We start from the raw sequence: 23,797 nt of genomic DNA on the forward strand, positions 1-23,797 counted from the left end.
TAAGCCACAGGAGTTTTTTGAGCGAGAATTAAGACGACTTTCGAGTAGTAAGACATGTATAAAAAAAATATTTTTTTATTTTTTTATTTTACCTTTATTTAACTAGGCAAGTCAGTTAAGAACAAATTCTTATTTTCAATGACGGCCTAGGAACAGTCTAAAATCAACAGATACCATTAATAAGAAGGGGCTAGAAGAGTCTTATATGGTGAGCTACTGAGTGGCTAGGACAGGCAAGCCTCATACTATTGTGGAGGACTTAATTCTTCCTGCTGCCGCGGATATGGCTGGGACAATGCTGGGGGAAAAGGCCCAAAAAACTATACAGACAATGTCTCCATCAAACAACACTGTTTCATGACGCATCAGTGACATGGCAGGAGATGTTTTGAAACAATTACTGCTTCGCATACAATCCAGAGAATTCTATGCGTTACAGCTGGATGAGTCAACAGTCATGGCGGGCCTGGCACAGCTCCGGGTATATGTCCGTTACGTTTATGGGGGGTCAATTAAGGAAGACATCCTCTTCTGCAAACCACTGGAAACCTGGACAACAGAAAAGGATATTTTTAAAGTACTGGACAGCTTTGTGACATCAAATGGACTTCGGTGGTCAAGATGTGTTGGTATCTGTACTGATGGTGCAAAATCCATGACAGGGAGACATAGTGGTGGTAACGTGCGTGCAAGCAGTTCCTCCCGATGCCACTTGGGTACACTGCAGCATCCACTGAGAGGCTCTTGCTGCCAAAGGAATGCCTGACAGCTTGAAAGAGGTTTTGGACACTACAGTGAAAATGGTTAACTTTGTTAAAGCAAGGCTCCTGAACTCTCGTGTATTTTCTGCACTATGCAATGATATGGGCAGCTACGATAAAACGCTTTTACAACATACAGAAGTGCAGTGGTTATCAAGGGGCAAAGTATTGACACATTTTCTTTTTAAGTTGAGAGACGAGCTTAAAGTTTTCTTTACTGACCATCATTTTCACTTGTCTGACCGCTTGCATGATGACGAGTTTATCACACGACCAGCCTATCTGGGTGATGTTTTTCTAGCCTGAATGATCTGAATCTATGATTACAGGGAACTATATTCAATACGCGGGACAAAATTGAGGCTATGATTAAGAAGTAGGAGCTCTTCTCTGTCTGCATTAACAAGTACAACACACAGGTCTTTCCATCATTGTATGATTTTTTGTGTGCAAATGATCTCAAGCTTACGGACAATGTCAAATGTGATATAGCGAAGCACCTGAGTGAGTTGGGTGCGCAATTACGCAGGTACTTTCCCCGAAATGGATGACACAAACAACTAGATTCATTATCCATTTCATGCCCTGCCAGTCCACTTACCGATATCTGAACAAGATAAGCAAGTGGTTCTGTGAAAATGTTCTTTAATCAGAAGCCACTGCCAGATATCTGGATTGGGCGCTGTTAAGACACTGATGCCCTTTGCAAATACGTACCTATGTGAGAGTGGATTCTTGGCCCTCACTAGCATGAAAACGAAATACAGGCACAGACTGTGTGTGGAAGATGATTTAAGACTGAGACTCTTTCAAATACAACCCAACATTGCAGAGTTATGTGCATCCTTTCAAGCACTCCCTTCTCATTAACATGTGGTGAGGTATTCACAATTTTCGATTAACAAATAAAGTTTTATATGTAAGATGGCTAAATAAAGAGCAAGAGTATTGATTATTATTATATTATTATTTGTGCCCTGGTCCTATAAGAGTGCCCTGGTCCTCTTTGTTACTTCCCACGAGCCGGGTTGTGACAAACTCACACTCATTCTTATGTTTAATAAATGTATTGTATAGTTTGTGTGTGGCAGGCTTACAATGATGGCAAAAAACAACATTTGAGAGTGCGCCGACCCTGGTGCCAGAGGGGGTACACAGCTGGATGTTGAATGTTTGAAGGGGTACGGGACTATAAAGAGTTTGGGAACCACTGCTCTAAGGGATCATAATGTGATTAGGTTGCCCGCATTCTGAATAAATGCCTGAACTTAACTGTCGAAATTTAACATTTACCACCACAGCTTGCAGATACTGTAGAGTTCACACTAACCTTAACCCTCACAGCTTGCAGATACTGTATAGGTCACACTAACCTTAACCCCCACAGCATGCAGATACTGTAGAGGTCACACTAACCTTAACCCCCACAGCATGCAGATACTGTAGAGGTCACACTAACCTTAACCCCCACAGCATGCAGATACTGTAGAGGTCACACTAACCTTAACCCCCACAGCATGCAGATACTGTAGAGGTCACACTAACCTTAACCCCCACAGCATGCAGATACTGTTGAAGTCACACTAACCTTAACCCCCACAGCATGCAGATACTGTAGAGGTCACACTAACCTTAACCCCCACAGCATGCAGATACTGTAGAGGTCACACTAACCTTAACCCTCGCAGCATGCAGATACTGTAGAGGTCACACTAACCTTAACCCCCACAGCATGCAGATACTGTAGAGGTCACACTAACCTTAACCCCCACAGCATGCAGATACTGTAGAGGTCACACTAACCTTAACCTCCACTGGCAGGCCCATCTCAGCTTCCTCTCTGACATAGGCAAGTCCTCTGACGAGACAGAAAGGAAAGAGCTAAAGAGAGCAGGCCAAGAGGAAGAGATAAGTGGGGAGGGAGAGGAATGGGGACAGAAATTAAAGGATAGATATGAGGGAGAGAGGGCGAGAGAAGGAATTGACTGAGGGAGAAGGACAGAGAGAGGGGTGGGGAAATAGGGAGGGCGACGTGGGGAGACTGGGGTAGTCGAACAGGGAGACAGACAGAGGGATGGAGGGAGGGAGTGGTGGGGGCGGGGTCTCTCTCCCCCCTAAAACTACTGAGAAAAACAGTGTGTAAATCCCAAATGGCACCCTATTCCCTATATAGCGCACTACATTTCACCAGAGCCATGTGAGCCCTGGTCAAAAGTAGTGAGCTACATGATATAGGGAACAAGGTGCAATTTGGTACGTAGCCTGTCCTTGTCCAAAGAAAACAGATAGGAAAAACACACACACCTGATTGATTAGGATTAGATGGCGGTGTGTGTGTGTGGCGAACAGCAACCTTGATCCATCGGTTGGTTGATATCGGACTGATTTTAATGACCTGTATCGGCTAATGGCCTTGATTAAAAACAGAGGGGCACATATAAGCAGACACACACACACACACACACACACACACACACACACACACACACACACACACACACACACACACACACACACACACACACACACACACACACACACACACACACACAGCACAATGAATGTGATGGCTGTGGGTTGTTAAATGAACAACCTGGCCAATACTGTTTCATCCCCCTCCTTCTCAGCCTTCCTACATATTTTTGTGGGTGTTCGTGTCAATGGTTGTACTTATGTGAAAGGTTCACATTCACAAATACGTGTGCCTGTGTTTTGAGCGCATATTGAATGCACATTTTCAGTGTGTCGATCTGCATGCGTTTGTGAAGGTGCGTCTCCTCCCTAGCTCTCCCATCGCGTTGAGGCTTAGCTGGATCCTCCAGGGTTAGTATTGAAAAATAGAATACACAACAAGGCCCTGTGAAATTCACATCTCTCTCTCTTATTTCTCTCTGTCTCACTTACTGAATCTCTCCTCACTGCTTCTGATGTAGGGGAGATAAATAATGTGTGTGAAACTGACCGTGGACGTTCTTCACACATAGCAACACACTTTGATGTCTGGACATTGTTCACTGAATTGTCAATAACACATTTTGATGTTGTCTACACTCCAATAGGAGAAATGTTCTATTCAATTCACAGGAGTATTGAGTCTGACTCAATGTCCGACTGATCTGATCCCTGGACGAACCTGGAGTGTTTCTCATAATGCATACTACCGTGCTCCGAGCACGGGAGGGTCGGAGTATGAGCCCAAATCAAAGTATGCGAAACGGAGCACGGAGGGCACTCCTCGAATGAGTACTCCCTTAGTACATATTTTGTTTCATGCATCATTGCAAGCTTCAACAGAAAGTATGCAAAGGAATATGACGCAACCATGTAAAAAAATATATAGATATATTTTGGCCATTTTTTCAGCTGAAGCGTAATTAAATGTTGCCTAGTCACATCTCATATATTGCCTGACTACAATATTCAATCTTGATACGTTAATAAATACATGCTGTGTCCATTTTGGCATGTTTACCTGCCTACAGTTGAAGTCGGAAGTTTAAATACACATAGGTTGGAGTCATTAAAACTTGTTTTTCAACCACTCCACAAATTTCTTGTTAACAAACTATAGTTTTGGCAAGTCAGTTAGGACATCTACTTTGTGCATGACACAAGTCATTTTTCCAAAAATTGTTTACAAACAGATTATTTCACTTATAATTCACTGTATCACAATTCCAGTGGGTCAGAAGTTTACATACACTAAGTTGACTGTGCCTTTAAGCAGCTTGGAAAATTCCAGAAAATATGTCATGGCTTTAGAAGCTTCTGATAGGCTAATTGACATAATTTGAGTCAATTGGAGGTGTACCTGTGGATGTATTTCAAGGCCTACTTTCAAACTCAGTGCTTCTTTGCTTGACATCATGGGAAAATGAAAAGAAATCAGCCAAGACCTCAGAAAAATTATTGTAGACCTCCACAAGTCTGGTTCATCCTTGGGAGCAATTTCCAAACGCCTGAAGGTACAACGTTCATCTGTACAAACAATAGTACGCAAGTATTAACACCATGGGACCACGCAGCCGTCATACCACTCAGGAAGGAGACACGTTCTGTCTCCTAGAGATGAATGTACTTTGGTGCGAAAAGTGCAAATCAATACCAGAACAACAGCAAAAGACCAGAGAAATGTCCTCTGGTCTGATGAAACAAAAATAGAACTGTTTGGCCATAATGACCATCGTTATGTTTGGAGGAAAAAGGGGGAGGCTTGCAAGCCGAAGAACACCATCCCAACCGTGAAGCACGAGGGTGGCAGCATCATGTTGTGGGGGTGCTTTGCTGCAGGAGGGACTGGTGCACTTCACAAACTAGATGGCATCATGAGGAGGACAATTATGTGGATATCATATCAACATCTCAAGACATCAGTCAGGAAGTTAAAGCTTGGTTGCAAATGGGTCTTCCAAATGGACAATGACCCCAAGCATACCTCCAAAGTTGTGAAAAAATGGCTTAAAGACACCAAAGTCAAGGTATGGGAGTGGCCATCACAAAGCCCTGACCTCAATCCTATAGAAAATTTGTGGGCAGAACTGAAAAAGCGTGTGTGAGCAAAGAGGCCTACAAACCTGACTCAGTTACACCAGCTCTGTCAGGAGGAATGGGCAAAAATTCACCCAACTTATTGTTGGAAGCTTGTGGAAGGCTACCTGAAATGTTTGACCCAAGTTAAACCATTTAAAGGCAATGCTACCAAATACTAATTGAGTGTATGTAAACTTCTGACCCACTGGGAATGTGATAGAAATAAAAGCTGAAATAAATAATTCTCTCTACTATTATTCTGACATGATCCTAACTGACCTAAGACAGGGAGTTTTTACTAGGATTAAATGTCAGGAATTGTGAAAAACTGAGTTTAAATGTATTAGTCTAAGGTGTATGTAAACTTCCGACTTCAACTGTACGTACTATAGATCGCAAACCAATAATAAGTCAATAGGGCTAACTGGCTAGCTACTAGTACTGGTAGCTAGCCAGATAGCCACAAATAATTGTTAGTTTGCTACCCAGGAAGAATTGACATCTATCTTGCATACTATTAGTTTTAGGTCACTTTTGCCTGTTAAACTATCTGGTTAGCTACATTATTATGATTTACAAATAGCTAGCTGATGTAAAGTAATACGGTTGCTTTGTGTATGTCTTGTTTCGTCTCTATTTTTGCCTCTGGTTCCTGGCCATAGGGTAGACCAGTTCCGTGTTTCCCAGTTCCATCTAGTTTATTATTCCTCCTGACAGGGATACTGTTTACTTTAACAGACTTCATAAGGGGAATGTATTTTCCATACCATGTACACGTTTACCATGGTACTACATTTACATTTGAGTCATTTAAGCAGATGCTCTTATCCAGACCAATCATCTTGTGTTTGCTAGGTAAGTGAACCACATATCCACATTCATAACAAGTTAAACCTTTCCTCAATCGCCGAAGGCAAAGTGCTAGTAAGAAGAGAGAAGGGCAAGTGTTGGTGCAAGTAACGAGGCAGGGTGTTTTTTTTGTCTTTGTCCAGCTGGGTCAGATCCTGAGAAGTCCCTTCATGAAGTTTGTGGCCCACGCCGTGTCCTTCACCCTCTTCCTGGGCCTGCTGGTCATCAACGCCTCGGACCGCTTCGAGGGGGTCAGGAATCTGCCCAACGAGACCATCACTGACCACCCTCGCCAGGTGTTCCGGGTCAAGACCACTCAGTTCTCCTGGACCGAGATGCTCATCATGAAATGCGTGCTGGGTGAGTAGGAGAGAGGGGTGGGAGGGAGAGAGAGGGGAGGAAGGGAAAGACAGATGAATGTAGAGAGGGGGAGAAAGAGGTTGAAAGAAGGACAGAATGAGAATTCCATTGTTTTACTTTTAGATTTGTGTGTACAGTTGTGAATTGCTAGATACTACTACACTGTTGGAGTTAGGAACACAAGAATTTCGCAATAACATCTGCTAAATATGTGTATGTGACCAATAAAGTTTGATTTGAAAGGAATGGATTAAGAGAGAAAGAAAGGAACAAGGAAGGAAAGAATGGTGGATGGAGAAAAGAAAGCAAAAAAGGAAGGAAGAAATAGACAAATAAAAAGAGCTGGGGGAGGGGGGATTAATCACACACATACAGTTGATGTCGGAAGTTTACATACACCTTAGACTAATACATTTAAACTAGCAAAAATTCCCTGTCTTAGGGCAGTTAGGATCACCACTTTATTTTAAGAATGTGAAATGTCAGAATAATAGTAGAGAGAATGATTTATTTCAGCTTTTATTTCTTTCATCGCATTCCCAGTGGGTCAGAAGTTTACATACACTCAATTAGTATTTGGTAGCATTGCCTTTAAATGGTTTAACTTGGGTCAAACTTTTCAGGTAGCCTTCCACAAGCTTCCCACAATAAGTTGGGTGAATTTTGGCCCAATCCTCCTGACAGAGCTGGTGTAACTGAGTCAGGTTTGTAGGCCTCTTTGCTCGCACACACTTTTTCAGTTATGCCCACAAATTTTCTATAGGATGAAGTCAGGGCTTTGTGATGGCCACTTCAATACCTTGACTTTGTTGTCCTTAAACAGTTTTTTCACAACTTTGGAGGTATGCTTGGGGTCATTGTCCATTTGGAAGACCCATTTGCAACCAAGCTTTAACTTCCTAACTGATGTCTTGAGATGTTGCTTCAATATATCCACATAATTTTCCTACCTCATGATGCCATCTATTTTGTGAAGTGCACCAGTCCCTCCTGCAGCAAAGCACCCCCACAACATGATTATGCCACCCCCATGCTTCACGGTTGGAATGGTGTTCTTCAGCTTGCAAGCATCCACCTTTTTCCACCAAACGTAACAATGGCCATTATGGCCAAACAGTTCTATTTTTGTTTCATCAGATCAGAGGACATTTCTCCAAAAAGCACGATCTTTGTCCCCATGTGCAGTTGCAAACCATAGTCTGGCTTTTTTATGGTGGTTTTGGATAGTGGCTTCTTCCTTGCTGAGCGGCCTTTCAGGTTATGTCAATATAGGACTTGTTTTACTGTGGATATAGATACTTTTGTACCTGTTTCCTCCAGCATCTTCACAAGGTCCTTTGCTGTTGTTCTGTGATTGATTTGCACTTTTTGCACCAAAGTACATTCATCTCTAGGAGACAGAACGCGTCTCCTTCCTGAGCGGTATGGCGGCTGCGTGGTCCCATGGTGTTTATACTTGCGTACTATTGTTTGTACAGATGAACATGGTACCTTCAGGCGTTTGGAAATTGCTCCCAAGGATGAACCAGACTTGTGGAGGTCTACAATTTTTTTTCCTGAGGTCTTGGCTGATTTCTTTTCATTTTCCCATGATGTCAAGCAAAAAGGCACTGAGTTTGAAGGTAGGCCTTGAAATACATCCACAGGTACACCTCCAATTGACTCAAATTATGTCAATTAGCCTATCAGAAGCTTCTAAAGCCATGACATCATTTTCTGGAATTTTCCAAGCTGTTTAAAGGCACAGTCAACTTAGTGTATGTAAAGTTCTGACCCACTGGAATTGTGATACAGTGAAATAATCTGTCTGTTAACAATTTTGGGGAAAATGACTTGTGTCATGCACAAAGCAGATGTCCTAACCGACTTGCCAGAACTATCGTTTGTTAACAAGAAATTTGTGGAGTGGTTGAAAAATGAGTTTTAATGACTCCAACCTAAGTGTACAGTATGTAAACTTCCGACTTCAACTGTATACACTTAGAGCAATAAGATCAATCACAATAAAAACATCAGCTGGTTTCTCCGCCTCCTCACGCTTTCTCTCGTACCTCTTAACGTAGCAATATCATTTGTGTGTGTGTTTCCAGTAGGGATGGGGAGTACCTGATTGCCTGTAATCAGTTACTGATGACAAAAAAAACTGTAACTGTAATCAGTTACATTACCAGCAACAATATTGCATTCAGATTACAGATACTTTTGAAAAATGTGTATTACTTTTAAATTCAGAAAGGATGTTTGTGAAAAAAATACATTGGCACCTTTCTGTTTTCTCAATGACATTAATTCAACATTGAAAAAAGGCGCAAGTTTAAGTTTGTTCCACCGGATTGAGTCTGTCTACATGTCAAAGACAACTATGATGACACACCAAATGCGTTCCACACCAAATCCTTTTTCTCTTCTTCTGATGCCTCTTAAGGTTAAAGTAATCCAAAAGTATCTGAAAGTAATCAGATTATGTTACCTTTTGAGTAATCCCACAGTTACATTACTGATTACAATTTTGGACAGGTAACTATACGGTAACTGTAACAGATTACATTTAGAAAGTAACCTACCCAACCCTGGTTTCTAGTAATGGCAGCATTATCTTCCCACCAAGAGTAGTTCTGTTCTTGAGCTCTTCTTGTCTATTAATGTTTTGTATTATGTCATGTTCTATGTTTTGTGTGGCTCCCAGGAAGTAGCAGCTGCTTTGCAACAGCTAATTGGTATCCAAATACAATAACATAATAACAAATAACAAAACCAATTTCAGCCATAGTGTGTGTGTGTGAGCTGTTTAGAGTGTGTGAGAGGTGTGTATGGTGCCACCTGAGGGAGATATTGGTAATTTTAATTCTGTGGGCATTCTTTGAAGCTCCTGTAATTGTGGCACAGCGATGATACTGATTAGAGAAGCTTTTCAATAAGCTATTTTCTCCCTGTTTTGGCTGCGGAGATACACAGGTGTGTCTGTGTGCGTGTGATACTGTAGTGGTGTTTATGTGTTTGTTGGTCTCCTAATGGAAACTACCGTTCAAAAGTTTGGGGTCACTTAGAAATGTCCTTGTTTTTGAATGAAAAGCAAATGTTTTGCCCATTTAAAATAACATCAAATTGATCAGAAATACAGTGTAGACTTTGTTAATGTTGTAAATGACTATTGTAACTGGAAACAGCTGATTTTTAATGGAATATCTACATAGGCGTACAGAGGCCCAAAGAAGAGGTGACTCCGAGATGCTGGCCTTCTAGGCAGAGTTGCAAAGATATAGCCATATCTCAGACTGGCCAATAAAAATTAAAGATTAAAATGGGCAAAGGAACACAGACACTGGACAGAGGAACTCTGCCTAGAACTGTTGACGTTGAGACTGGTGTTTTGCGGGTACTGTTTAATGAAGCTGCTAGTTGAGGACTTGTGAGGCGTCTTTTTCTCAAACTAGACACTCTAATGTACTTGTACTCTTGCCCAGTTGTGCACCGGGGCCTCCCACTCCTCTTTCTATTCTGGTTAGAGCCAATTTGCACTGTTCTGTGAAGGGAGTAGTACACAGCGTTGTACGAGATCTTCAGTTTCTTGGCAATTTGTCACATGTAATAGCCTTCATTTCTCAGAACAAGAATAGACTGACGAGTTTCAGAAGAAAGTTATTTGTTTCTGGCCATTTTGAGGCTGTAATCGCACCCACAAATGCTGATACGCCAGATACTCAACTAGTCTACAGAAGGCCAGTTTTATTGCTTCTTTAATCAGCATAACAATTTTCAGCTGTGCTAACATTATTGCAAAAGGGTATAATAATGATCAATTAGTCTTTTAAAATGATAAACTTCGATGAGCTAACACAATGTGCCATTGGAACACAGGAGTGATGGTTGCTGATAGTGGGCCTATGTAGATATTCCATAAAAAATCTGCCGTTTCCAGCTACAATAGTCATTTACACAATTAACAATGTCTACACTGTATTTCTGATGAATTTGATGTTATTTTAATGGGCAAAAAAAATTAGCTTTTCTTTCAAAAACAAGGACATTTTTAAGTGACCCCAAACTTTTGAACGATAGTGTAGATTTAAAACGACTGTGTACCCACCCGATATGATCTTTTGGAAGTATGTGTTGTGTTAATGTGTGCTCTCTCTCTCCCTCTCCCTCTCTCTCCCTCAGGTATGATCTGGTCGGAGGTCAAGGAGATCTGGGTGGACGGTCCTAGAGAGTATGTGATGCACCTGTGGAATGTGTTAGACTTCGGCATGCTGTCTATCTTTGTGGCTTCGTTCACCGCTCGGTTCATGGCCTTCCTCAAGGCCTCGAAGGCCCAGCTGTACGTCGACCAGTTTGTCACCGAGGAAGACATCCGCAACGCATCACTACCTACAGAGGTAGCCTACTACACCTATGGTTAGTTGAAATATACAGTTGGCATTCTCATTTTCTACCCTTCTACAAGTGTCTCCATTAACGACTGTGGACCGGGGCCCTACCCTTCCCAGTACACTGCTCGTGCTCCCTAATCACTGCTGTCATCTTGTGGTGTAAGGCTGTTATGACATGTCAAGAACTTTCTTCTGAAACTTGTCAGTCTATTCTTGTTCTGAGAAATGAAGGCTATTACATAGAAACTGAAGATCTCATACAACGGTGTTTACTGCTCCCTTCACAGAACAGCGCAAACTGTCTCTAACCAGAATAGAAAGAGGAGTGGGAGGCCCCGGTGCACAACAGCAAGAGGACAAGTACATTAGAATGTCTAGTTTGAGAAACAGATGCCTCACAAGTCCTCAACTGGCAGCTTCATTAAATAGTTCCGGCAAAACACCAGGCTCAACGTCAACAGTGAAGAGGCGACTCTTGGATTCTGGCTTTCTAGGCAGAGTTGCAAAGAAAAAGCCATATCTCAGACTGGCCAATAAAAATAAAAGATTATGATGGGCAAAAGAACACAGACACTGGACAGAGGAACTCTGCCTAGAAGGCCAGCATCCCGGAGTCGCCTCTTCACTGTTGAGCACAGAATAACTATTCAACGCTCAACACCCATTGAATATGGCCAGTGTCAGTCAATGTTGGCAAAACAGCATAATTAAATTGTTGCCAGCAGCACAGTTGCAGTCACCAACATAAAAACAGCCTAACCAGCTCTGCTAGGGCGAGTAAAATGGTCAGAGTGAGCTGTTCTCTCATTTGTGTCTGGAAGTAGTTAGCAGGCTAGCCAACGTTAGCTAGTTAGCTTGGGTGCTTGACTGCTGTTGTTAAGACAGAATGCTTGGATCAACCCTACTCCTCGACCAGAACGTCCAGTGTGCGCTCTGAACGCTCCTTAACGAGATGGGTGGGGCTAAAGCTTAAGAGGGTGTGAACGATGCTGACTGGATGTAGGCAAAGAAGAGGTCTCCTGTAGGTGTACTATAACATTCAAAGGCCATTTTCTCAAAAGTTAGGTTACAAGTTTATCAACTTTCAAAGCAGAATTACCTTCCCATTGTTCCTCAACTGTTGTGTGTGACATACCATTTTCTAGCTCTGTGTGTCTACTTTTATCCAATGTAAAAAATCAACATTTCAAGTTTTGCTACATCAAACCGGGTGTATATGAGCAGATTTCATGTTGCTAAAATGCTGTCTGTTCCACTTTAATGTTAGGCATTAACTCTGAATTGTTAAGGTAAAGGTTAAGGTATGGGACAGGCTTAAAACAAAAATCTCAAAAACAACATTCTATCGCTGGATTTGAACTTGCGACCTTTGGAATCAGAGGCAGGTGCTTACAATTATCTGCCATCCCTGCCCACAACACCCTAGCAGCGCACAATGTTGCCCCTTGTGGCCGGTTTTCACGTCACCTCCCGACGTCCTCAGACATGGATGGACGTCAAATACTGACGTATCATGGGTGACCTGGCTGCTTTCTTTTTTAGTCTACTCCTCTCTTTTCAACACACTCTTCTCTCTTTCATATTCTCTCCCTACGGTTTGTCTCAGCCAGGAATAAGTGGCGTCCATCGGACCCCCAGATCATCTCAGAGGGTCTGTATGCCATTGCCGTGGTGCTGAGTTTCTCCCGTATCGCCTACATCCTGCCAGCCAACGAGAGCTTCGGCCCCCTCCAGATCTCCCTGGGCCGGACGGTGAAGGACATCTTCAAGTTCATGGTGATCTTCATCATGGTGTTCGTGGCCTTCATGATCGGCATGTTCAACCTCTACTCTTATTACCTAGGAGCCAAGTATAACCCTGCCTTCACCACGTGAGTGAGAAAATACAATACACATCCTGTACACAAACATACACACTGAAACACACACAAATGGAAGATTAGTGAGATGAGGGAAACCCATGTTTTCTTGGGGGAGGGGGGGTCAAGTGACGTTATTTAGGAAAGATACTGGTGGAATCCCACAAGGTTACATTTCTTTCAAAGCTCTCTTCTGAAAGGACCGGTGGAGGTAGTGTCTGGCTACATCTCTGTCCAGTTTATCAGTGGAAATCCACTATGATGTTTTCTGGAACCTGTTGGTCCTTTCACATCAATCGTGACAGGCACATTCACTTCCATTTATTGTCCGCCTGTTGATTTTAGCAACGTCGCAAAGTGATGTCATCGATCCTTATCCTGTGGCAGGCACGTTCAGGAACCATTTGTCAATATTTATCTCGGAGAAAGAAGACGCACACTCGTTCAGACACAGTCCTCTTCCCTCCTCTCCTCTCAGAATGTACTTTTACCACTTTAGACTAGAGACACATTATCATTTGATCATTCTATCACTCTTTCTGAAACTGAAACTTTCCACTCAATCATCTCAGCCACTTTGCTAATGGATTTTGGGTCCAGCCCGTCCGTCCGTCCGTCCGTCAGTCTGTCAGTCGGTCAGTCATTTTCTATGAGTTAGAGAACTCCTCTGTTCCATCTGTGTGTAGTGAAGTAGAACCACAGAGAACGGTGGAGTCTGGGACGGGTTCTGCTTGGCTGATCACATAGAACCACCAGTCTGCTGAGGCGGTACCGGTACAAACGTCGGACTCATCACTTCTACTACCTACAGCGGATATTCAGTTTTAGGGCTCTGTCTTGGCCTCTAAGACCTGAGTAGTACCCTCAAGGGCTGCGTTCACACAGCACACTGAACTTTTTTTCCCCCACTAATTGGTCTTTTTGACCAATCACATCAGATCTTTTAACATCAGCTCTGTTTTTGGAGCTGATCTAATTGGTCAGAAGACCAATCTAAACGCAGCCTGTGTTGACTTTACCTTGAAACGCAGTTGGGATTTGTTTCTGATGTCAGTTTTGAGGATTCCAGCTGATATATCATTCCAATTGAATTCATATCAACCAGTGAGCTGTTCTGAATGAATTCTACCGTTGGCAAGTTCTTACTGGCACCACAAGGGGTCATTATGACTCCATCAGTAAAAGACAATAACAGAAGTAACGTTTTCCAGGTGGAATATACATCAATCGTTAACCTGGTAAAGAAAAGGAGTGGGTTGGACTAGGTTAGGCTAGGTTGAGGAGTGATATTGCAGGTCAGGATACAGGAATGTTGGTTGAGGACAAGGTTTCCAGTGCAGGGTATTCATTTGTTAACTAACTAACAAAGGCCCAGCACAAGGACACAAGAGCCCGTGGGGCCCGAGGGGAGGGGAGGGGGGGGGAATTGAGATATTGAATGGATCTTCAGCCCGGTAGCTAAGGTTGTGTGAAAGGATGTTGTGGTTCTGGAGGATACAAAAGAGAAGGTATATTAGCATACGTACGAAGTGTCTTAACTAATAGGAGAATGTCCTATAACACACAGGAACAAAGGACATCACTGGTAACTAAAGAATTCCCCAAACCATCACACTACCACCACCATGCTTAACCGTTGGTGTGAGGTGGAATACAGTGTTTGGTTTTCGCCAGACATAATGGGACCCATCTCATCAAAAGTTGATTCAAGTTTGCCAAAAAGCACCTGGAAGCACCTGGATGATCATCAAGACTCTTGGAAGAATGTTCCATGGACAGATGAGTCAAATGTATAACTTTTTGGATGACATGGGTCCCATTTATGCCTGGTGAAAACCAAACACTGCATTCCACGGTAAGAACCTTGTACCAACGGTTAAGCATGGTGGTGGTATAGTGGATCTTTAGGGATGCTTTGCATGAGAGAATGCCAAGAGTGTACAAAGCTGTCATCAAGGCAAAGGGTGGCTACTTTGAATAATCTCAAATATAAAATATATTTGGATTTGTTTAACACTTTTCTGGTTACTACGTGATTCCATACGTGTTATTTCATAGTTTTGATGTCTTCACTATTATTCTATAATGTAGAAAATAGTAAATAAAATTTTAAAAAACGGGAATGAGTAGGTGTGTCCAAAATGTTGTATATATGTGTGTATGTCTATATATACAGGCTAGGAAGTTATCATTATACAATCTCCAAACATATGAAAAGGCACTTACTTAAACTCAGGTACGCACGACATGGGCTGCGTTTAGACAGGCAGCCCAATTCTGATATTTTTGGGAAAAATGATCAGAATTAGGCTGCCTGTCTAAACTCAGCCATGGACAGGAAAGGGAAAACACTTGGGCCGCCCTATGTCACCAAACACTAAGGAAAACACAAGCTGCTTTATACCAGAGGAATGGGAGCGGAATGTTGATGAGCAGAGTGATTTCAGGTGTGGTGAGTTGGCAGGATAGGGGGAAGTCCAGAGGGTAATTGGAAGTTGGTCGAATTTGCATGATGCTTCAGAACAGTTGGTTTAGACATATGTGTGTGTGTGTACGTACGTGCGTGTATCTGCTATCTCTCTGTGTTCTTGAGTATAACAGACAGGGCAGCTTTTGATGGAGGATGGTAGTGAGTGCAAGTTTGATGGCTCCGGTGCTGATTCAGGGAGGCAGGTGGTGGTGATAATGATACCCCAGGAGGAAGCACTCTGAGTGGGGGCTGTGGAGAGGGTGAAGGGGGTTCTTTGGAGGATGGCTGGAGGGTTCAGGCAGTGAAGGTACAGCTGGAGTAGGCCTAATGAAGACTGTATGCCCTAATGGCTACTATTCCTGCCTCCAGAACCCAACACACTGACTGACACACACACACACACAGACACACACACGGCAGGTTATTAGGATTCTCAGCTAGGCACCTCTGGAGAAGCAGTAGGCCTGTCTCTATGTTCTAGTCAGCCATGCATGAGTACACTGCTGTACAGACCTGACTGCCAGACGAGGGGAGAGTAATGGAGAGATACAGGAAGGGGGCGGGGGGGGGGGGGGGGGGGTCCGGAAGTAGAAGATAGAGGGAGGACGGCGTCTATTTGAGGAAAAGAAAGAGCGTCTGAGAGAGTAAAGGAGAGAGGAGGGCAAATTCAACAGAGAGTAGGAAGATAAACAAATTAGATAAAAGCAAGAGGAAAGGAGGAATGAGTATGGAGTGAAGAGAGGGGGGAAGGAGAGAAGCAGAGGAGGATTCTTGGCTGGCCTGTTTGTGTGGGCACAATAAGGGAAACAGGCCACTGGCACAGACAGGAGAGAGAGAGAATCAGAGGGATAAGCTGAAGAAGACACACAAACAAGCTGCGAAGGAGGGAGAGGGCAAAACCAGAGAGTGAGATGTTATGTTTTGTGAGAGAGGAAGAGTGAAGAGTGGAGAGAGAGAGAGAGAGAGAGAGAGAGAGATGAGGATGTGGATGAGACTGATAGAGAGAGGGGTATGAGAGGGAGAGTTAAATAGGCCTGGTGGTATGCCATGCCAGTTTAGCGTGGGGGGGGGGAAAGGAACATAAACACAGTACCAGTTAAAAGTTTGCACACGCCTACTCATTCCAGGTTTTTTCTTTGTTTTTACTATTTTCTACATCGTAGAACAATAGTGAAGACCTCAAAACTATGAAATAATACATATGGAATCATGTAGTAAGGAAAAAAGTTTATATTTGAGATTCTTCAAAGTAGCCATCATTTGCCTTGATGATAGCTTTACACACTCTTGGCATTCTCTCAACCAGCTTCATGAGGTAGTCACCTGGAATGCATTCACTTAACAGGTGTGCCTTGTTAAAAGTTAATTTTGGGAATTTCTTTCCTTCTTAATGCGTTTGAGCCAATCAGTTGTGTTGTGATATACAGAAGATAGCCCTATTTGGTAAAATACCAAGTCCATATTAGGTCAAGAACAGCTCAAATAAGCAAAGAGAAAATACAGCCCATCATTACTTTAAGACATGAAGGTCAGTAATTTCAAGAACTTTTAAAGTTTCTTCAAGTGCAGTTGCAAAAACCATCAAGCACTATGATGAAACTGGCTCTTATGAGGACCGCCACAGGAAAGGAAGACCCAGAGTTACCTCTGCTGCAAAGGATAAGTTCATTAGAGTTAACTGCACCTCAGACTGCAGCCCAAATAAATGCTTCACAGAGTTCAAGTAACAGACACATCTCAACATCAACTGTTCAGAGGAGACTGTGTGAATCAGGCCTTCATGGTCGAATTGCTGCAAAGAAACCACAACTAAAGGACACCAATAAGAAGAAGAGACTTGCTTGGCCAAAAAACACGAGCAATGAACATTACACCGGAGGAAATCTGTCCTTTGGTCTGATGAGTCCAACCGCCGTGTCTTTGTGAGATGCAGAGTAGGTGAACGGATGATCTCTTACCTTTTATTTCCTGTGGATATGCAAGTCGGGATGTGCCGAGAGAGAGAGAGAGAGAATTGATAGAGCGTGATGGACACTCGTGTTGTCATAAAGCTCCTAATTGCTTGCCTCGCACTGTTCAATTCCCTATTCAATACATATGACCAGAGAAGACACACACACACCACACATACACACACTCAAACAAATCACATTGATTAAGACCAGAGGTGCTACCCGTCTGTCACCATGGATACGGCTCAGCGGCACGATCGAGGAAAGTTGATGTGAGTTTAATACTTAAAGATGTCTGTCTGTCTGCACCACTATCCTGAGAGATAGCACTGATAGATGGAGCGAGGGAGACGGTGAGGGAGGAAAGGAGGGAGGGAAGTTCATATATAAGTGCTATAAGGGAGGGATAGAGAGGGAGGGAGAGGATTTTAATATCGGAATAATGAGCTAGAGCGAGAGAATATTGAGAGAAAAAAGATTGAAGTCGCTAATTTACTGATCTGCAGCATTGATTTCCCTGATTATAGAGAGAGAGAGAGAGAGAGCGATAAAGAGAAATATAGTTACAGAGAGAGACAGAGGAGAAGGAAGGGAGAGCGTGGCACTGAAGAAAAGATCGAGAAAAGGAACAATGGAAAAGAAAGTTAGAGAGAGCGAGACAGAGAGAGAGAGACCTACTGTGTTTTCATATGAGTCTCCTGTGGAAGTGGATGTGCAGTAATTGGGTTTGGATTACACACACAGACTAGAGGTGAGTCACCGCCATTCTCCCTCGTAGGGAGGGTGTGTGGTGCCTTGTACTGCCTCCCTCTCTCCTGTCAGTGAGGTGCTCTCCTGGGGGTTAAGGCTTACTGTGTCTCTGAAGGCACCTGCTGTGACCAGCTGTTAGGGAACTCGACAGAAGTGTTTAATGACGGGTCAGCACCCGACGTCAATATCCGCGGGTCTGCTCTCTGTGTGAATAGGAGGGGTAGTGGTAGCCGGCGACTGGTAGAATTGTTTACATATAGAAAGGACAACTGTATCTCTGCAGACAAGTGGGGATGTCCGTGTATGTCATAAGCTTCTTTTAGAAATCTATCATTTTACCCTGCCTCATAACATGTCAATTAATTTCTAAATACATGTAAAGAGTCTTGCATATTGACATTAGTTTGTCACGTGAGCCCCAGGTCAGAGGAAAGGGAAATCAATAAACATCAGCAAGGATCAGTGGATGGACTATCATATGGGGATCTGAATACCGTTCCACGTGAGAACATTGTCCAATAGAGAGAGAATTCAGGTTTATTCAGCCATGGTACCACATGCATATACTGTACACACTGGGCCTTGCAGCACATCGAGCTGACAGATGACATATTGTTAGTTGTTTTAATAAGTTACTATATATATATATATATATATATACTGTATATATATATATATATGAGAGAGAGAGAGAGCAGTGTTTTCCACTCTTCCTAGAAAGATGAAGTGTGTGTGGCTCTAAGCGCTGACAGAGGAGAGGTTTATTGAAGTGCACACACAGGCCTGTAGTCGACATCTCTCCTCCCCTTCACCCCTCCCTCTGCCACTCATTGAATGTTTATTGACAGGATTGCGTCCAAATGTCTGTGTTTTTTAGGCAGAGTGTATGTTTAGCTCACTCCAAACCCCCTCTGAGCTTGGGTGTCTGACAGCGCTAGCTAGAGCAATGTCACCTCATTCGACCAACCTGTTCCTGTGAAACGAAACGAGGGCGCAGCGGATCAGGCCATGTGCACTGAGACTAAAAGCAGAACCGACTGGACTGGACTGGACTGGATCAGACGTTTCCAACCTTTTCCGTTCTGTGCACAACCAAATCACAGACAAAAGCCCTGGTCTGTTCCAAAGTGGAACAGGGGAACTGGCTTTGCCTCTTCAATTGAGCTTTCCTGGTGGGGGAGAATGTGTTGGAATTGGACATGACTCATCAGCTATTTCATCAGTGCCAGCTCATAAACTAAAGGAACACTATACTCTGGTTTACAGACTCATGCTTGCGTGTGCATCCGTGTGTGTTTCCCCAGGGTGGAGGAGAGCTTTAAGACCCTGTTCTGGTCCATCTTCGGTCTGTCGGAGGTGATCTCCGTTGTCCTGAAGTATGACCATAAGTTCATAGAGAATATTGGTTATGTGCTGTTCGGGGTCTATAACGTCACTATGGTGGTGGTTCTACTCAACATGCTCATCGCTATGATCAATAGCTCCTACCAAGAGATAGAGGTCAGTCCTATTAATTACTCATTCATATAGAGGTCAGTCCCATTAATAACTCATTCATGTAGAGGGCAGTCCCATTAGTAACTCATTCATAAAGAGAGCAGTCCCATTAATAACTCATTCATGTAGAGGGCAGTCCTATTAATAACTCATTCATAAAGAGATCAGTCCTATTAATAACTCCTTCATAAAGAGATCAGTCCTATTAATAACTCCTTCATATAGAGGGCAGTCCTATTAATAACTCATTCATATAGAGGGCAGTCCTATTAATAACTCATTCATAAAGAGGTCAGTCCTATTAATAACTCATTCATATAGAGGTCAGTTCTATTAATAACTCATTCATATAGAGGTCAGTTCTATTAATAACTCATTCATATAGAGGTCAGTCCTATTAATAACTCATTAATTTAGAGATGTGAGGTTTCCGGTAAGAGCCAAATGCAGACTGTTGAAGTAACAATGTTTAGAACAGGAGACAAAGGGCTGTGAGACATGGTTTTAATTCTAGACACAGGAAAGGTAGGAAGTACATGGAGGGTACAGGGCAACAGAGGACGAACAGCAGAGGGGCTAATGATCTTGGAGCGGGGGTGAAAGGTTTCGGCTTCAGGGGGTGTAGCCGCGGGGCTATAGCGGCGTGGCAGCGCATCTGGCTTGACCTTCTTGGATACCGATCGGTGCTGTTGAAGCGAAGTGGCCCGGGCCTTACTGAACCGCTCCCGGAGGTCCTGGTACTCCACGGGGCTGGTGGAGAGGTCTGGGCAATTTCCAAGCCCCCAGGAAGACGTGCTGGGGCAGGCAGAGCAGACTTCAGGCAATGAGTGTGGCAGAACGGGCTCCAGCCCCCGATGGCACCAGTAGACCAGTCAATCGAGGAATTGTGTCGCTGGAGCCAAGAGAATCCCAATACCACAGGGAACCTGCGGAGACTCATTTAGCAGGAATTGGATCGTCTCGCTGTGGTTCCCCGACACTCGTAGGTTGATGGGTGTGGTATGGTGGGTGACCCGGCCTATAGAGCGCTCGTCCAGCGATCTAACATCCATGAGGATGGAGAGAGGTTAAGTGGGGATGCCCAGCTCGGACGTCAGGGTAACGTCCATAAGACTCATATCGGCCCCTGCGTCGATGAGTATCTGGAGAGACTTGGACTGGTCCCCCCACAGCAGGGTGGCATGGAGAAGGGGGCGAGTAAGGGGAGAAGCAAAATTGTCCTTAAGACCCACCCAGAGTACTCATTCCTACAAATGAGCTAGGTCTCTTGATGGGACAGGTAAACACATAATGACCGGCTGTACCGCAATAGAGACAGCTCTGGGTGTTAAGTCTGCGTACACATTCGGCTGTAGACAGCCTAGCCCTGCCGAGCTGCATCGGCTCGGGAAGAGGTAAATTCGGCAGTCTTCGGGAGGCTCTTGGAGGAACTCGGGTAAGCTCGAATCCCCTCGGGGACATCCGGAGTTTGTCAGATGCAAGGTGGGATCCTTGAGTGAGCGTTTGGGACCGCAATCAGACCTCTTCTCCCTCCTATGTTCCCGTAGCTGTCCAGCGATCCGGATGGTTAAGGCGATGAGTGAATCGGGATCCGTCGGTAGTTCCCGGGCCTCAAGTTCGTTCTTTACTTCCTCCCATAATCCGTGCAGGAACATGTCGAACAGCGCTTCCGGGTTCCAGGCACCTTCCGCTGCTAGCGTTCGGAAATCCATCGCATAGTCTGCCACACTGATGGAATTCTGTCAAAGCTGGAGTAACATCCAGGCAGCCTCTCTCCCGGACACCGGAGCCTCAAGCTTTTTTCACATCCGCCACGAAACCCTCCAGACTGAAGCATTTCGGCCGACTGTTGTTCCCAAATGGCCGTAGCCCAGGCGAGGGCCCTCCTGGACAGCAGCGTGATGAGGTACGCTATCTTAGAGCAGACCGAGGGGAAGGAGGAGGGCTGCAGCTCCATGATGAGGGTACACTGAGCGAGAAACGCCCGACAGGTGACCGACTCTCCATCAAACGCTCCGGGGGAGGTAAGCGGGGTTCCCGGGAAACCGGGGTGAAGGCGCTGCTACCAGCCGGGTTGCTGAGGGGCTGGGAGGTTACCGTTGTGGTAGGCTGCCTGGTAGATTGCCCACGGACTTGCTCCCGCAATGTGACAAAACGCTGGTTTACTTGACAAACAAGACGAACTGGCACAGACAGACAGAAAACAAAGGTAGAAATACACAGGAGTGGGGAAGATGGGCGACACCTGGGGAGTGGAGACAAGCACAAGGACAGCTGAAACAGATCAGGGCATGACAAGAGGTCAGTCCTATTAATAACTCATTCATAAAGAGGTCAGTCCTATTAATAACTCATTCATATAGAGGCCAGTCCTATTAATAACGCATTCATATAAAGGTCTGTCCTATTAATAACGCATTCATAAAGAGGTCAGTCCTATTAATAACTCATTCACAGAGAAGTCAGTCCTATTAATAACTCATTCATATGGAGGTCAGCTCTATTAATAATTAATTAATATAGAGGTCAGCTCTATTAATAATTAATTAATATAGAGGTCAGTCCTATTAATAACTCATTCATATAGAGGTCAGTTATATTAGTAACTGATTCATATAGAGGTCAGTCCTATTAATAACTCATTCATATAGGGGGCAGTCCCATTAATAACTCATTCATGTAGAGGGCAGTCCTATTAATAACTCATTCATAAAGAGATCAGTCCTATTAATAACTCCTTCATAAAGAGGTCAGTCCTATTAATAACTCATTCATATAGAGGTCAGTTATATTAATAACTCATTCATATAGAGGTCAGTCCTATTAATAACTCATTCATTAGGAATTATCCAATCTTACATTTATAACCATATAACAATGGTCGTGGTATGATAATGTTTAGTGAAAGAAACAAATATTCCGTGTGAAATATTGTTAATCCCACATGACTGTACCAATGTGTGTGTTTATGTGTGCGGTGTGCGGTGTGCGCATTAATTTATTTGTTTGTGTCCGTATGTCCATGTGTGTGTGTCCCCTCCAGACAGATGCAGATGTAGAGTGGAAGTTTGCCCGTGCCAAGCTGTGGATGTCCTACTTTGACGAGGGTCGCACTCTGCCCGCTCCTTTCAACATGGTGCCTTCTCCCAAATCCTGGTACTACCTGGTCCTCCGCACCAAGGCCTGCATCGTTCACCTCTGCAAGGCCAAGGGGCGTCGCCACGACAACGAGCTAGAGATGGGCATGCTTAACTCACGACTCAAGGTCAGAGGGGAGAGGGCAAAGGTCAAACCCTAATTGTATCAATACATACTGTAGATGCTAGTAAGTGTTTGATCTTATACAAAGCTATTTTCAGTGTAATAAGATAAGAACATTTTTAAAATACAATTTTAAATGTATTTTGTTTGTTTAGCTTATTGGAATACCAGGTGAGAATTTGCTGTGAATGGTGCTGAGCAGATCCTTGGTAAATCTTACTACATTTGCACACACTGTATATAGGCTTTTCTATTGTGTTATTGACTATGCGTTTGTTTATCCCATGTGTAACTCTGTGTTGTTTGTGTCGCACTGCTTTGCTCTATCTTGGCCAGGTCGCAGTTGTAAATGAGAACTTGTTCTCAACTGGCCTACCTGGTTAAATAAAGGTGAAATAAAAAATATATATATTTTTAAAAATCGGTCTTGCCAAAGCATAGCTTAACATCCAGGGAGGGATGGTGCCAAATCTAAATGGCACTGCACAATGTTTTGCCAAAGCTGTTGCAAAAGCCGCTTGGGTTATTTTGGTGGTGGATGTGTTGTGGAGACTATTGGATGTATTTCAAAGGATTCAGGATGTATTAGAGGAGCTGTTGTATATGCCCGCTCCTTCCTAATGCTAAACCTGGTTTGTAGAGGCAGGATCAGTTTTATAGAACTGCCTCTGTGGGTAGACAGAGATCTGATGGCTTGGCTATGAAACACAACTGAGCAGAGCATTAGGTGAGCAATCGATACGCAGACACACTACACCTTAGGAAGACGTGATAAATGTAAAATGAGTTTGTTGGAGCAAACTGCGGCGGTTTCTCTCTTGCTGAAAGAGATATTCATGTATACAGCAACTTCCTTCACTTTTAGAGTTTGTGTACGTCGTGCACATTGTGTTTGTAACTGTTTGTTATTGAGCGTGTGTGTGTTTGTGTGTATGTTTGTGTGTGTGTTAGTATGTAGTGCTAGTGCACAGGTTAGTGGGTGTGTGTCTGTCAGGGTTTTCAGGACCCATTGCAGTTTGGTGCCATGTCTTGTTTTGCCATGCCACTGATGATGTCAAGCTTAGCAGCCTTACGAGCCCCAGATCTCTGTGTGTGTGTGTGTGTGTGTGTGTGTGTGTGTGTGTGTGTGTGTGTGTGT

At 43.7% G+C, this 23,797-nt stretch overlaps 1 protein-coding gene across 1 annotated transcript in view; it reads left to right on the top strand.

Annotated features, from left to right (window-relative positions):
* LOC139574165 (short transient receptor potential channel 7-like) overlaps positions 1–23,797 on the top strand; it is a 53,138-nt gene that overhangs the window by 25,194 nt on the left and 4,147 nt on the right. Inside the window, exons 5-9 of the mRNA XM_071398403.1 lie at positions 6,284–6,500; positions 10,662–10,895; positions 12,477–12,741; positions 19,206–19,401; positions 22,442–22,663. Coding sequence (XP_071254504.1) covers positions 6,284–6,500; positions 10,662–10,895; positions 12,477–12,741; positions 19,206–19,401; positions 22,442–22,663 — 1,134 coding nt within the window. The remainder of the gene's footprint in view (positions 1–6,283; positions 6,501–10,661; positions 10,896–12,476; positions 12,742–19,205; positions 19,402–22,441; positions 22,664–23,797) is intronic.

The sequence above is a fragment of the Salvelinus alpinus genome, chromosome 4, assembly GCF_045679555.1.
Source record: "Salvelinus alpinus chromosome 4, SLU_Salpinus.1, whole genome shotgun sequence".
Taxonomy (NCBI): Eukaryota; Metazoa; Chordata; class Actinopteri; order Salmoniformes; family Salmonidae; genus Salvelinus; species Salvelinus alpinus.